Source organism: Euphorbia lathyris, chromosome 7, assembly GCF_963576675.1.
Source record: "Euphorbia lathyris chromosome 7, ddEupLath1.1, whole genome shotgun sequence".
NCBI lineage: Eukaryota > Viridiplantae > Streptophyta > Magnoliopsida > Malpighiales > Euphorbiaceae > Euphorbia > Euphorbia lathyris.
Genome location: NC_088916.1, coordinates 80,222,238 through 80,237,985, shown reverse-complemented (window position 1 = coordinate 80,237,985; position 15,748 = coordinate 80,222,238). Strand labels below are relative to the sequence as shown.

The window sequence follows — 15,748 nt, the reverse complement described above, 5'->3', positions numbered from 1 at the left end:
CGTGGAATACATCTTCCGCATTTAATTTACTTTTTTGCAACCGAGTGATCAATTGATTACATTTTATGTAAGTTCATGAGATTAACTGAACATTTTATCTAAATTCAGGGACCTATCGAGAAACTTTGAAAGTTCAGGATCAATCAATCTTTTTGTAGAAGTTCGGGCGGATGTATTAAGCCTTTTCAAATTTGTCCTTTATCCTATATTCAAATTAGTATAAATGGTTTCTCATTGTAGTCTTTTATTGCTCATTTTTTTTTGATTCGTAGATCTTATACTGGCTATAGGCTGTGTATAGACTGTGTGGGTTTATTTTTGGATTTATTTTTGTGCTGTATTTTGTAGTTTTTATTTTATGTTAATGAAATGAGATAAGGCATTTCTATCAAAAAAAAAAAAAAAAAAAATAGTATAAATGGAGAATATCCAGTGAGAAAGAAGGCAAGTTTATGCAATAAAATGGGAGATTTGAAAGGGGAAGTAGTGTGTGTGACAGGGGCAAGTGGGTTTGTAGGTTCATGGCTGACAAAGCTTCTTCTTTCAAAAGGCTACATCGTCCATGGAACTGTTAGAGATCCTGGTATGCTATGCTATGTTTTTCAATTTATTTGAAAGAGATTTGGGGGTTTTTCTTATTTGATGAAATTTGAAATGTTTTTGCAGGAGATGAGAAAAAGGTTGCTCATTTGCATAAATTGGAAGGAGCTTCTGAGAAATTGAAGCTGTTTGAAGCTGATTTGCTGGATTATAATGCTTTACTCTCTGCAATTAATGGATGCTCTGGTGTTTTCCATGTTGCTAGCCCACTTCCTTCCTCTGCTGTTCTAAATCCTCAGGCAAGTACCTGAACTGGAGGGCACCTACACTCTCTTTAATTGCGTATCACCGGCTACATAAAAATAGATTAGCTCCCTGCACTCTGCAAATGTCTCGTCAAATCACTGAACTTGCTTATTCCGTAACAACTGAATACAAAAACTTATTAAATTCGAGAGTTAGTATTATGGTTTTTGTATTTAGTGCTTATTTAATAAGCAAGTTTAGGGACCTGGTGAGACACTTGTCAGGGAGCTAATATAAAAAGTTTAGGGACATGATGAGATATTTGCAAAGTTCAGGGAGCTAATATAAAAAGTTTAGGGAGTTGGTGATACGAAATAAGCAAGTTTAATTAACAAATTTCTACTTTTATGAATAAGTTTAGGGAGTCAGTGATATAGAAAACAGTAAAGATAACTGTGTATCCGAACTTACGACTGATTCGATTCTTTTAAGGTTGAACCTGTAAAACAGTACAGGAGGTTAGAGAGGGGTCGGAGTCTAGCGAATCCACTCTTACACCTAAGTCAGTAAGCGTTTGGAAGGGTAGGAGAGTAAGGACTAGTTACGAGATAGTACTGTTAACGTACCCTTGTATCTATTTATAAGGTTGTCTCGCTCCCTTCTTCTAGAAATTCTTTTGGTATGAGGACTCCTTCTATTTGAAGTCCGGCTTCGAGAGAAGTCCTCCATGATATGGAGACTTTGGAGGACTTCTGACCTAGCTGCATCCGAGTTTTTCTTAATGGGAAACGTTCCATGGAAGTCTTCGGCAGATCCGACGGTCCATGTTTTGACATGTGGTGTCTGATCCGAGGGTCCTTCTAATACCACGAGTCTTGATTCAATAACGAAATGTTTGGCTTTTATAACTGACATGATAGAAACATGTAATCCACATGTATCCCATGGCACATACTAAATAGTAATTTTTTAAAAAATACATTCTTGTCTAATGTGATGTTTAGTTGGTCCGTCTTCTAGGCCATGTCAATATTCCGGTAGTTTTTATACACAAATTGATCGGAGTAACGGTACAAAAATTAAATTCGAAGTTCAGTTATTTTATTGAAAGTAAATGAAGTTTAATGATCGCTATGAAATAGATTTCAAACTTTCAGTAATTCTATAGAAGACAGTTGGCATATACTAAGCGTCAACACCGGAATATTTGAGTGTTATGACAGACGTGACATAAACATGACATCTACGTGTGTGTCACGTAGCATATCCTAAGCAATAATAAGGGCGGCTCGGTGCACTACGCGTCTCCGTCGAGCGAGGGTCCGGGGAGGGGTCCCACCACAAGGGTGTACTGGGGGCAAGCCTTCCCCTGCCAGCTGATTTGGCAAGAGGCTGCTTCTAAGTCTCGAACCCGTGACCTCTTGGTCACACGACAACAACGTTTACCTTTGCGCCAAGGCTCGCCCTCCATCCTAAGCAATAATAAAATTTTAGAAAATTATAATCTTGTTCGCGCCCAGTCTTTTGTGCTATGTTTTTATATAGAAATTAACTTCACTGAAATCAAATCAAATGTGAAGTTCAGTAACTTTTATGAAACGGATTCTGACCGTCAGACGGTCAAGTTATCCTAATTGTTAAAATTGAATGCAGGTGGAATTGATTGATCCTGCAGTTAAGGGCACACTGAATGTACTAAATGCTTGTGTTGAGGCAAAAGTAAAGAGAGCCATTGTTGTGTCCTCTGGAGCTGCTGTTAGCATGAATCCTAGTTGGCCTAAGGATCAAGTCAAGGATGAAACTTGTTGGTCAGACACAGAATTTCAGAAGAAACTCAATGTAAAACTCTTTCCTAAATATCTTCATTCCTTGTGTCTAATTTGAGTTTGGCTATAGTTTTCAAATCGAGATTCGACTCTTGAATCAGAACCCTCATTTTGTGAACCGTGACTCGTGAATCGAATCAAACATTAGTCTAGAAATGCAATTGTAATGTTAAAAAAGAAATCATATTAACTAAGTACTTAAAGTTCAAATCTAATGCAAATGCAATCCTAATAAAACTAATTCACAAATCGGACTCTGTTTAGTAACTTAATGGAGATAGAGAGTTTGAGTTGCTGACTCTGTTTTTTTTGCCGGTTGTCAACTTGGTATTGATAAAATGGAACTAGTTTGAGTTGATAACCTGATAAATAACAATCGGACTAGAAGACAGTAAGTTTAGTAGTTAGTGTTGTTAAAGTTTTTGATGAGGGATAATGAATATCTGGCTCGAAATAGAGTTGAATCGAATCAAATCGTATGATTCGAATTGTAAATTGTAAGATTCTGTTGTAATTTAGATTCGTCAATAGATCTAGCTCGGAATAGAGCTCAATCGAATAGTACAGTTCGTAAGATTCTAATAACAAGTCCTAAATTTGTTTCAAAAAACCGATTAGACCCCTGAACTTGAGAGATGTTTCATTAGCTCTCTAAGAGCATCTCCAATTGACTCTTGGTGATTTGAGAGGTGACTAATACATATTACTCCAATAGTATTCCCCTTATTCACTCCTTATTTATTATTTTATCGTTAAAATTACTAAATATTGTTATATTTGTCAATAGTGACAGCAAATACACTCATCAATAATAAATTATTAATAAAAAAAGGGTTAAGGTGCAAAAATACCCCTAACGTTTTGGACTAGGAGCAATTTTACCCCTAACGTCTAAAATGGTGCAATTTTACCCCTAACATTAGAAGCCAAGAGCAATTTTACCCCTAACGTTAATAAATTGGGTCAATTTGAGAAATAATTCATAAAACTGTCTTCTCGGTCATGAATCTTGTTATCTACACTTCATACTGTGTCATTTTATCAGTAACAAATCACAAACATTCGTTGAGATGTGAAAAAAAAAAATATACTGTCTTTTTGGACGGATTAGACAAAAAAAAATTCAAAAAATCCACCGAATTTATAAATATTAATCTCAAATTCTATTATTAAATTATAAAAAACATGAAATCCTTTTTTTAGAACGAATTATTATGCAATTGGTGCAGAATAATGAACAAAAATAGATGTGTTTTATAATAGTGTTTGAAATTGACCCAATTTATCAACGTTAGGGGTAAAATTGCTCTTGGCTTCCAACGTTAGGAGTAAAATTGCACCATTTTAGACGTTAAGGGTAAAATTGCTCCTAGCCCAAAACGTTAGGGATAACACCTTAACCCATAAAAAAATGATATAAAGAGGGACTAGGAGTGTTGAGAGACTGCTCAATAATAAAGAATCGTGAGAGGAGAGAGACTGTTCGATAATAAATTATTAATAAAAAAATGAAATAAGGAGGGATTAGGAGTGAAGAGATGCTCCTCAATAACGGAGAGGCTGTTGGAGTTCGTTTTTAACTCTGTCTCTTCAAATTTTAACTTAAGAGCTCGAGGTTTTGGAGATGCTCTAAACATACTTAAAGTGACATATTAACCTCTTGAACTTGCTTAAAATAACTTACTATCCCTGTGAACTTGGTTAAAGTAATACGTTGTCTAAATCTCCTCTTATGCTATCACGTAGCAATAAAAGGCTAATCATATCACATTAAGCAAATCCACGTGACTAATGAGAATCCCTTACAGTTCAGATCATTCGGTTTTTTGAGCTAAGTTCAGTTGCGTTGGATATATTCAACCTTTGGGTTTTTCTGACTGGTTTTTTTGGTCTCTGATTACCAGAACTGGTATGGCGTTTCCAAAACAGAAGCAGAAAGTGCTGCTTTGGAGTTTGCTCAAAGAAGTGGGCTTGATGTTGTAAGAGTATGTCCTGTTCTTGTTCTTGGACCAATTCTGCAGTCTACTGCAAACTCAAGCACCTTGTTTCTTCTTAGGCAATTGAAAGGTAACAATTTCTGACACGACAAAAATAATCCATTTAACACGCCTTTATATCACATATATAAAGGATAAGGTGTAAAAATACCCCTAACGAGCAATTTTACTTCTAACAATTTTACTCCTAACATTGGCAAGTTTGATCAATTTCAGACATTATTATAAAACACATGTATTTTGTTCTTTATTCTGCAGCAATTGCATATTAGTTGGTTCTAGAAAAAATATTTTATATTTTCTCTGATTTAATAATAGAATTGATGATTAATATTTATAAATTTGGCGAACTATTTGAATATTTTTTATCCAACTCGTACAAAAGACAGTATACTTTTTAACTTTAAAAAAAATCACGTCTATTCATATATTTGTAATTTGTTACTAATGAATGATAAAATGGCGCACATGTGAAGCCTAGATGATAAGATTTATGAACAAGAAGGCAGTTTGATGAATTATTTTTCAAATTGACCCACTTGTCAACGTTATGGGAAAATTGCTCTTGGTTGCAAATGTTAGGGGTAAAATTGTACCATTCAAATTGCTCCTGACCCTAAACCTTAGGGGTATTTTTGCACCTTATCCCAATATATAATCATGTGTAATATATAGATTACATAACACGATAATCTGTTTTGATCCTCCAATGCCGTCATGTGTAATATTTATCTCTTTCTCATAGTGACACACATGTGCACGTAAATGTTTTTGAGTTTGAAGCGTGCGCAGCACAAATCTCCTCTATCATGCATTCAAATTTCAATGATAAACCGTCGTTAACTCTTAAATTTTTTGGCTAAGAAACTTTGATCCATGTGAAGGAACTAGTGAATTCTATAAACTTAGACTAGGTAGAACCTAGCTATCAAGAATTAGGGCTGTCATTCAGCCAAGCTTACTCATATTCAGCCCGTCAGAAAATTAGCGAGCTGAACTCAACATCATGTTCGTAATATGCTCGCAAGCAGCTTGTTAATTCTGCTCATAAACTTCACTCGTGAATAACTTTGAAATTTCTTTAACACAAAACTACATAGTTTTGAAACCTACAAAACTAAAGTTTACATAAAATTACGTTGTTTTACATTTGGCATTTATAGAAATAGTATTATTAAAAAAAATAGTGGAACCAAGTTTGCTCTCGAACGTGTTCATGAACATTATAACCGAGCTTGTTTATGAACCTATAACCAAATTTGCTCGCGAGCTTTCGAGCCGAGTTTCGTAGTGCTCAAGCTCGGCTCGTTTTAAATCAATCCGAACACAGCTTTTATCGAGCCCAATGCCGAGCCGCTCGATCTTATATTAATCTCCGACACACCCCACACGCAAATGCCCTTTGGGCTTGCAGCGTGCACAACACAGGCCCATCCCGCCATGTGTTTTTAATTCCACAAATTTGAGTTTGCCAGGACTCGAACCCTCGACCGTTTGGTCCTAGAGGCTCTGATACCATGTCATGGAACCGATTGAACTAAAAGCTCGAACTGATAGTTAAGGCCCAATCATAGATCTTATATTAATCTCCGACAAAACTGACATGAATTTTGGTGACGGAATTCCTAATACGAAAGTTGTAACTTTTAACACATTTTCGTCCATTGACTCTCGAGAATTTTGTTCCGGTTTCGCCACAGTTTTGAAATGTTTTTTGCACACAGATGAGGGGCAGAAATCTAAGGAGAGCAGGCTGCAGAAAATAGTGGATGTTCGTGATGTTGCTGAAGCACTTGTATTAGCATACGAGAAACCTGAAGCAGAAGGAAGATACATATGTGCAGCACATATGATCATGTCAAAGGATTTCATTCACAAATTGAAGTCTCTTTATCCTCAATATGACTATCCAAGGTAATAATTTTCGGGTTAATTACATTCGTTGTCCCTCATGTAACGATCCGGTCTGAAGTTGGTGGTGCTAGGGTAGAAGGTTTAAGCAAAGAGCAGCCTAACGGATGGCAATAGGGCAAGAATAGACTGAATCTCATATCGGAAATGAACAGGGCCTATGGGGTGTGCATCGGTACAAAACCGAACCGAACCGAATACCGAAATGATCAAAATAATTCAAACCGACACCGAACCGAATAATAGGTAAAACCGAATTAAAACCGAACCGAAATATGTGTGTCGGTTCGGTTTAAACCGAACAAACCGAATTAAGTTAAAAATAACAAATAAAAATCACTATATTTTCTCATTAAATTTACCTCAACAACAACAAAAATTGAAATATTTCCAAAATATATCTATATTGAGTTATTATCTCAATAATAATAATAAAAAGTAAACTTGTATAATCAAATATATATGTGTATATATATATATATATATATAAAATATGTGTAATTCGGTACGGTTCGGTTTTTTTACATTTTCTGTCAAACCGAACCGAATATCGAAATACACTTAAAATTAAAACCGATACCGAACCGAATTGTTAAAAAAACCAAACCGAAAACCCGAATTCACTCGGTTCGGTTCGGTATGCGGTTTAAATCGAACCGATGCACACCCCTAGGGCCTAATACATCTCTAGGTCTTTGTACTTGTCTAGAAAGTCAACTGCCCCTTGCACTTTAAAAACTTCAGGGGATTATTAACCCCCTAGAATTCAAGTGGCAGAGCAAAAAGGGATTTTGGATAAGTTGATGTGCGTATATTTTAAACAAGTTTGGGGGACCAATAATATTGTAAGCAAGTTCAAGGATAAATAGGAGTTTTTCAAAGCATAGGGGTAGTTGACTTTTTGGATAAGTAAAGGAGCTAAAGATGTATTAAGCCGGTAGGGAGTGAATGGGGCTTATTTGTAAGGTGAATTTCTCGTACATATAGACGCGTTTTAAAGCTGTGGGACTCAATCTGTTAGATTTAGGTCAAAATGGACAATATCTACATGATATTGAACCAAACTGTTACACCTGACGTTTGGAAAACATATATAGAAATATCACAAAACCTTAATTTGTAACACTAAAATATTATGTAGATATTATCCGCTTCAGACCAACTTCAACTTCTTAGACTTCACTGACTTTAAAAAGCATCTAGGTATATTAAAAAACACATTAACAATATTACCCCAATAACTCTATCTCTCTCTTTTTCTGATGTGAGATTAAGTTCCGTTAGGACCGCTCTTTACTCGGTCCTTCTATCTTGACACCACCACTCTGAACCGGATCGTTACATTTAGTGTTACAAATTAATCTTTTATATTGTTTTGTGTTATGTTTCATAAATTTGAGGGCAATTAACCCTCCTCTCTTCTTGTTCTTGTTTAATATTTGCAGGTTCGATGAAGAACACGAAGAACCGAAGATGAGTTCGGAGAAACTAAAGAAGCTTGGTTGGAGTTGCAGAACACTTGAGGAGACTCTTATTGATTCCATTCAAAGCTACCGAGTAGCTGAACTCTTGGAATAGCTTTTCTTTCCTTTCGGTCATTAGGATATTGATAACTGGTTACCTGATATTGCTTACGTGTTCAAGTCGCCTTACTAATCTGACGTTGTATATAACGTGTAAAACTACAACGTAGGTCAGATGGCGTCAGAATCCGGCGAACCTACTCTGATGTCCAAGTCAGTTTGTAATTTAGATCCGATAGAAGATTATGAACTAATTGCAATTTAGATCGCACTTGTCTTTTAATCTCAAAAGGATGTAGCTTATATTAACCATGTAATGTCATTTTGTATGATATCCATAATTTCCAATAATTGTCATTGGCCCTGTTTGGCTATTAGCTGTTAGCTTATTACATTAGCTATTAGCTGATTTGACTAACTAATTTGACCAGTTGATTGTGTAAACTTGTCAGCTAAAACTTAGCTGATTGATAATAGTTGTTTGGGTAAATGACAAATAAAGACATGATAAAGCATTTATTTGGAGTGAAAAGGTAATAATTAAGGGTAAAAATGTCTTCCAAAAGAGATGAAACAATAAACTAATTGAAAAAACTCCTGAAATATTTGAAAGAACTTTAAGATAAAATATTTTATTTTATCTCTAACGTCATAAATGATATATTTAAATTTTAAAATTGTTCCGTTTATTTATATTTTTCGAAACTACTTTTTTTTTTAATTCTAAACAGGAGACAAAAGTGTTTGGTAAAAATTTGAAATAATTACCCTTAACAGAAAAATATCAATTAATATCTTTTATTTATCAGTAACATATAACAAGTTGGAATTCAGAATTTAGTTGGTTAAGAAAGTAAGAGTTTGCATTTTATGTGATTTCAGAATAAGTTGGAGGATGAAATGTCTTTAAATTCGATATGATATTTGGATAAATTACACCCATAACTACTGAACTTTACTCATTTTCACGATATGACAATTAAACTTTAAAACATAATATAAAAATCAGTCAACTTTATAATTTCTAATATTATGACCATTAAAACTTAAGACAGACTCAAAATGGAAATGATCAAGAATTAAAGTTGTTTAGAGCCACATTTGCCATGGAACCATATTTTTTTATTTTCCAAAATTCCAGAGTTTCTCTCTCTAAACATACATTTTCTCTCTCATAACAAAACAACACATAAATTACCTCAAAACAAAAAAATGAAGAATTAAAGTTGCATAAAATATTATCAATTCTTGAAATTTTCTATTTAGAAGTGTCATGAGTTGTTATTTTGAAGCGTTAGTTGAAGTTTAGTGATTATAATGTTAAAAAATGTAAAATTTAATGACATTTATATTACGTTTTGAAGTTTAGTGCATAATGTTAGTTTTGTTAAAGTTTAATCGTCATAGGAAAAAGTACAAAAAATAAAAATACTTGTAATTTATAAACGGAGGCTTGTGGTTTAAAAATTTGCAAATAGAAATGTGTTGTGTTTTATTTACAAAACAACGTATTTTAAATTACATTATTAAGTTCTGATTACAACCAGTGACATTTTTATCTTAAAAATATTATTCTTACCTATCAACAAAACACAACTCCCTAATTCGAAACCATAAATCACATAATGGACATTTAACGTTTTTTATTAATTTGATAATTTATGAACCAAATAAATATAATTAAAAATAAAATAAAAATACTCTTAATTGTTATGAAGCATGAATTATTCCACTCATTCTAAAAACTACTTTCTTAGCTGCAATAGCTACACCGGCTTAAGAAGGAAGAGCGGAAGAAGCGGCTTAAGCTACTTCATTATCCCTCTCGTCTCTAAGAGCTACTTTTCACTCAAAAGCTACACCGCAATAACGAATCAACTCTTAGCTACAAGAGCAACTTTATTCGTCCTTTCTAAAAGCATGAAGCAAGGAAAGGGTTAGTTCTTTTGGTTAGGATGCCACCACCCTTCACTTTTCCATCGAAGGCCGGATATCTCTCTATTTCTGGGCGGACTGTCCCCGTCACAGATACTACATTAGCTACTACAGACAGCTCCAGTTACAGTGTCAACATCCTTAGCTCCTTAAGGAGCAACTCATAACCCCTTAACGGTTGCAAGACACCAATTCGAACAAACCGGTTTCGTTATCCACCAAACCCCCTCGAAAGACTGACCCACAGGCTCTACCGACTGACCTCCTATACTGGCGGAGCTTGGTGCATTACCGATTGATTGACCCTTACTTTGTTATTGACAGAGGTTATTGCTTACACGAAAGGGTTAGCAGCAACATCCTTAGCTACTAAAAAGATTTGACAGTCCATTGTGACACAGTTAAGGAATTATGGGAGTATCTTGCCTTTCTTTATTCAGGTCAAGATAATTTTTATCGGATTTATGATACCACACGAGCTTTCTTTCTATCGGGCTGATCAAAATGATAAGTCTTTCACTGATTACTTCACATAATTTAACCGTGTCTGTGCGGAGTTAAATACCACATTACAACGGATGTCAGACAAATGCATGCTCAATGGGAGCAAATGGCGGGGATGAGCTTTCTTTCAGGACTGAAATCTGAATATAGTGCTTTGCGGTCTCAAATCCTAGCAGGTTCCGATTCTATTACTCTTTGGGAGGCATATGTTCGGGTGTTGCGTGCCACTCAGGAGAGTTCTCAGCACTATTCACCTACTGAGGCCTCCGCTTTGGTTAGCTCCGGCGCTCAGAGGAACAACAATGGGAGTAAAAACAAGGGTGGAAATAGGGAGGGTGATAGAACTCGTATGATATGTCACTACTGTTACGAGCCTAGTCATGTGAAACGGTAACTGTTGGAAACTCCTTGGTAAACCACCTCTGTCACAGAAATTTGCTAAGGCTGCTATTCAAGAGGGTATATTGCCTACACCAGTCCCTGTCTCTTCTCTGCAACAGCCCACCTCATCTCCTGCTTCCACTACTGAAGTCTCTCCTCTTCAACTTCAACTTCATTGTCGTCTCGGTCATCCTTCACTTATGTCATTGAAGAAAATGTGTCATGATTTAGAGTCTGTGTCTGTTCTAGAGTGTGAGTCCTGTCAGTTTGCTAAAGAGCACTGTGTCTCTTATTTACCAAGGGCGAATAAACGTGTTGCATCCCCATTTAAATTGGTTCACTCTGATGTTTGGGGACCGTGTCTTGTTGAGTCTAAGTCTGGTTTCAGATATTTTGTTACATTTATTAATGATTACTCTAGAGTAACTTGGTTATATCTAATGAAAAATAGAAGTGAGTTGTTTTCAATCTTCTGTGACTTTCATGCTAAAATTCAAAATCAATATAATGCGTCTCATCGCATTCTTCGTAGTGATAATGCTAAGGAATCCTATTCTATATATGGTAGGCCTCTTTCATCCAAAGTACCACTCGTCGGAAAAGTCTTCCAACTAACAACTGTTTTGATTGGAAAAGGGGGAAAAAGTTACTATTATATTAAAGCACTCGTTCCAGCCACGATTCGGTCCATCCATTAATTCACACACCAAAGCCCGTTTATATGAAATAAGAAGGAAAGACTAGCCCACAATGTAAAGCCCTATCCTTTCAGTTTGATCTCTTGCCCTACTCCAATCTAATAAATAGTTGAGATGGAGATCCATTTCCTAGATAAAGAGGAATAATAGGCTGAGTATACGCAGTGGTCGAACTACTGAAATCCTATTCTATGGTTCAGTGGCATAGCTAGATTACATCAACAGCTACAACAAGCGATCTGTGACACAAAACAAAGCTGAATCGGCTTAATCCCTCTCCATCTTTCATCTGCCTTAGGCAACTTTCTTCTCTTCTCTTAAGATATTATTTTATAGGAAAAATTACAAAAATGGGTCAAATGGGAGGCCCATTTACATATTTAACCCATTTACTCAACCTACTACACATCTAGACTAATTTTGTGTGACTTTCCCATAATACCCCTAACCTTCCCACTTCCCCTTATGCGAACGTTCTCTCCCCTCTTCTTCTTGGGTGCGCGAAACGGTTGTTGGCTCCTCCATTAATGATTCCAAGACTTTTGATCTTCCTATCTTCCTTTAAATTGCACGAAATCTGCACCATTTCTCCAAATCACAATGTATTTCTCTTTTTCCTCTCTTCATCTGTTGATTCTGCAACTTCCTAATCCTAGAAAACGAAGCCATGGTTCTTCATCTTCCTGTTCCTGCTCGTTACTTGGTTTCTTTCTTCTTGTTACCATCAAAGAAATGGTTATTCTACGTTATTTCCATCGTTTTTCCCAGTTTATCATATTGTTATTGTCTCTTTTAAGGGTGAAAGGCGCGAAAAATGTAAGTATCTGCTGTTTTTTCTGCGTTTTTCCATAAATACACTTCGCGTAGTCGATGATTTCGCAAAGATCTACGAAGAGAAAGAGCCTAAAACGTGTCGATCTACTTCGCGAATCGATTAGTTCGCGAAGTCTACGAGTAAAAAAGTTCATGATTTCACTCGCAGACTTCGCGAAAGCATCAATATGCGACGTAGATCGTCACATTTCAGACCTCGCATACCTCGTGAAAACATCGATTAGCGAAGTAAAATCATCTCTTTCCCTGCACATTTACATTCGCATGCTTCGCTAATCCTCATTTCGCGAAGCCAAAATCGTCTTTTTCCCTGCCTAACACGATTAATTTTTCCTGAAGGTGCTTGATTACATAACATCCCTTTTTGGAAGGCGGCGTCCTCGGATGCAGGGGAGATGACTTTCCTTCCTGTATAGGGAGAAATTTCCTTCAAGATTGGCACATTCACTTTGAAATGATTGGTTAGGAGAGATTGTGTCAATCTTGGTGTGCACCATGGGACACGTCCATCCCAAAAGGTCTGGACTTCCTGTAGAGAGAGAAATTTCCGTCCAGTTTATTGTGGCAATCTTGTTGTAAATTTTGATAATGTTATGATTTTAATGTTGTTATTGTGGCAATCTTGTTGTAAATTTTGATAATGTTATGATTTTAATGTTAGAATCCGTTGTTGTTTGGCATTTTGTGTTATATACCACTTCGCGAATTAGCTTCAAAACACATTCAGGCTTCGCATATGCTAATTAAATTCATCAAGTAAACCAAACATTAGCTTCGCAGGCTTCGCAGGCTTCGCATATGCTAATTAAATTCATCAAGTAAACCAAACATTAGCTTCGCAGGCTTCGCATATGCTAATTAAATTCATCAAGTAAACCCATCGATTAGCTTCACAGGATTCGCATATGATCGAATCTGCGAAGTCAGACGGGAGGGAGGCAGACGCGCGTAAATATTGAGGGTATTATGGGAAAATCACACAAAAACAGTCTAGATATGTAGTAGGTTGAGTAAATGGGTTAAATATGTAAATGGGCCTCCCATTTGACCTAATTTTGTAATTTACCCTATTTTATATCGAGTTACCAACGCATCAATAGGAAGCCTGGGTGGAAGTTTCAAGACAGAAGCAAAGCTAAAGGGCTTAGAAGACTGGGCATTCGCCGAGAAGACAGAAGCGGAAGGACGGGATAGTTGACTCGCACTATTTTGATGGGCTAGTCTCCCACTTCCAATAAAAAGCAACTGGATCTAGTATGAGTTGGCGATCAGAACATATATGGATAGAACTTATAGCGAGGTCTCGAAAAATATGTAATTTCGGCTGGGCTTTTATCCTTTTTTTAGGTTCATTTGGTTTTTTATTGGTTAGAATTTCCAGTTATCTTGGAAAAAGTCTCATATCTTTATTTCCCTCTCCACAATTTTGTGGAATGTGGGTGGGGGTTATGATCGATTCGATAGAGAAGAAGGAATAGTATGTTTTTTTCGTTGGGGATTTCCTAGAAAAAATCGTCGCATCTTACTCCGATTCCTTATGAAAGATATTCAGTCTATTAGAATAGAAGTTAAAGAGGGTATTTACGCTCGACATATCCCTTATATGGAAATCAGAGGCCGAGGGACTGTTCCTTTGACTCGTACTGATGAGAATTTGACTCCACAAGAAATTGAGCAAAAAGTAGCAGAATTGGTCTATTTTTTGCGTGTACCAATTGAAGTATTTTAAAATGAGCTGAAGAATGAACATTTTCTTAGTAGGAGCTAAAATCTTTTTTTTTCTAGCAAAACTTATATAGCATAACTTAATCGGAATTTTTTCACATACAGAACAATTCCAATTTGAAAATGAAAGTTTTTTTATCTGCAAATTTTGTTATGCTTATGTAAATTCACTAAATTCAGTAACAAAACAAGTAAGAAATCCAAATAATAGACCGATTTCGTAGATCAAAACAAATCATTTTGGATAATATAATTAACTATTATTGAAATATTTAATATAAGAAAAAAAATATTCAATATCAATATCAATATATATATTCAATATTCTAAATATTAAATAGAAAATAAACAAAAAAAAAATCCTAAGAACTTAACAATATAAAATACTTTATTTTATAAAAAAAAACATAATTCTTAAAGTTATCCCATTTGTGCAATTAATCAATTCTTCCGTTTAAATAAAGAATAGTACATCACCAGCTCCCTGAACTTTTGTTCATAATAATATATTGACTCCCTGAATTTTGTAAGTGTCTCACCAACTCATTGAACTTTATTATTCCGTATCACCAACTCCCTGAATTTATCCATAAAAGTAGATTAGCTTCATGAACTTTATAAGTGTCTCACAACTCCCTAAAATTGCTTATCCAGTAAAAACTAAATACAAAAACCATACGAGGTGTTTGTTAGAGGGGATAAAGATACGGGGATAGGGATAAAAAAAACTGAGATGAGTTATCTCATGTTTGTTTTAGAGATAAGTTAGGTAGATAAGAAAAGGATATGCGTCTTGTCCCTCAAATCTTATATCCAAGTGAGGGGTAATATAAGGAGTTGAGATATGCTCATGCGATTTTAATAGGATGGAAAAATTCATCTTATCCCTCAAATTAATGTTATGTAGTTTAAATAAGGTTAAACCAAACATGAATAATAATTCTCGACTATCATATTTTTATTTTTATCTTTATCTCAACCTTTATCTTTATTCATATCCAATAGAATACTAACTCTCAACCATTATCCATTTGATCTCTCAAACTGCAACACTAATTCTTATAATAGGTTGCAATGTATGAAAAGAAAAAAGGGTTAAGGTGCAAAAATACCCCTAACGTTTTGGGTCAGGAGCAATTTTACCCCTAACGTCTAAAATGGTGCAATTTTACCCCTAACGTTGAAAGTCAAGATCAATTTTACCCCTAACGTTAATAAATTGGGTCAATTTGAGAAATAATTCATCAAACTGTCTTCTCGGTAATGAATCTTATCATCTACACTTCATATGTGTGTCATTTTATCAGTAACAAATTATAAACATACGTTGGGATGTGAAAAGAAAATAAAAAAATAAAAAATATATTATCTTTCTGTACGAATTAGACAAAATAAATTCAAAAAATTCACCAAGTTTATAAATATTAACATCAAATTCTATTATTAAATTATAAAAAACATGAAATCATTTTTTCAGAACGAATTGTTATGCAATTGGTGCTGAATAAGGAACAAAAATATCTGTGTTTTATAATAGTGTCTTAAATTGACCCAATTTATTAACGTTAGGGGTAAAATTGCTCTTGACTTTCAACGTTAGGGGCAAAATTGCACCATTCTAGACGTTA

The 15,748-nt window shown here is 35.1% G+C and overlaps 1 protein-coding gene across 2 annotated transcripts; it reads left to right on the top strand.

Annotated features, from left to right (window-relative positions):
- The first annotated feature begins 404 nt into the window (after positions 1-404).
- LOC136201163 (cinnamoyl-CoA reductase 1-like) lies at positions 405-8,377 on the top strand. Of its 2 annotated transcripts, XM_065991752.1 has the most exons (6): positions 405-583; positions 667-839; positions 2,440-2,625; positions 4,517-4,679; positions 6,334-6,523; positions 7,966-8,377. In XM_065991752.1, the coding sequence occupies exons 1-6, from the start codon at positions 463-465 to the stop codon at positions 8,096-8,098; spliced, it is 966 nt and encodes a 321-aa protein (XP_065847824.1). In that variant the 5' UTR covers positions 405-462; the 3' UTR covers positions 8,099-8,377. The 2 variants fall into 2 exon arrangements, with proteins under 2 accessions (XP_065847824.1, XP_065847825.1); XM_065991753.1 differs by lacking the exon at positions 2,440-2,625.
- The last annotated feature ends 7,371 nt before the right edge of the window (positions 8,378-15,748 follow it).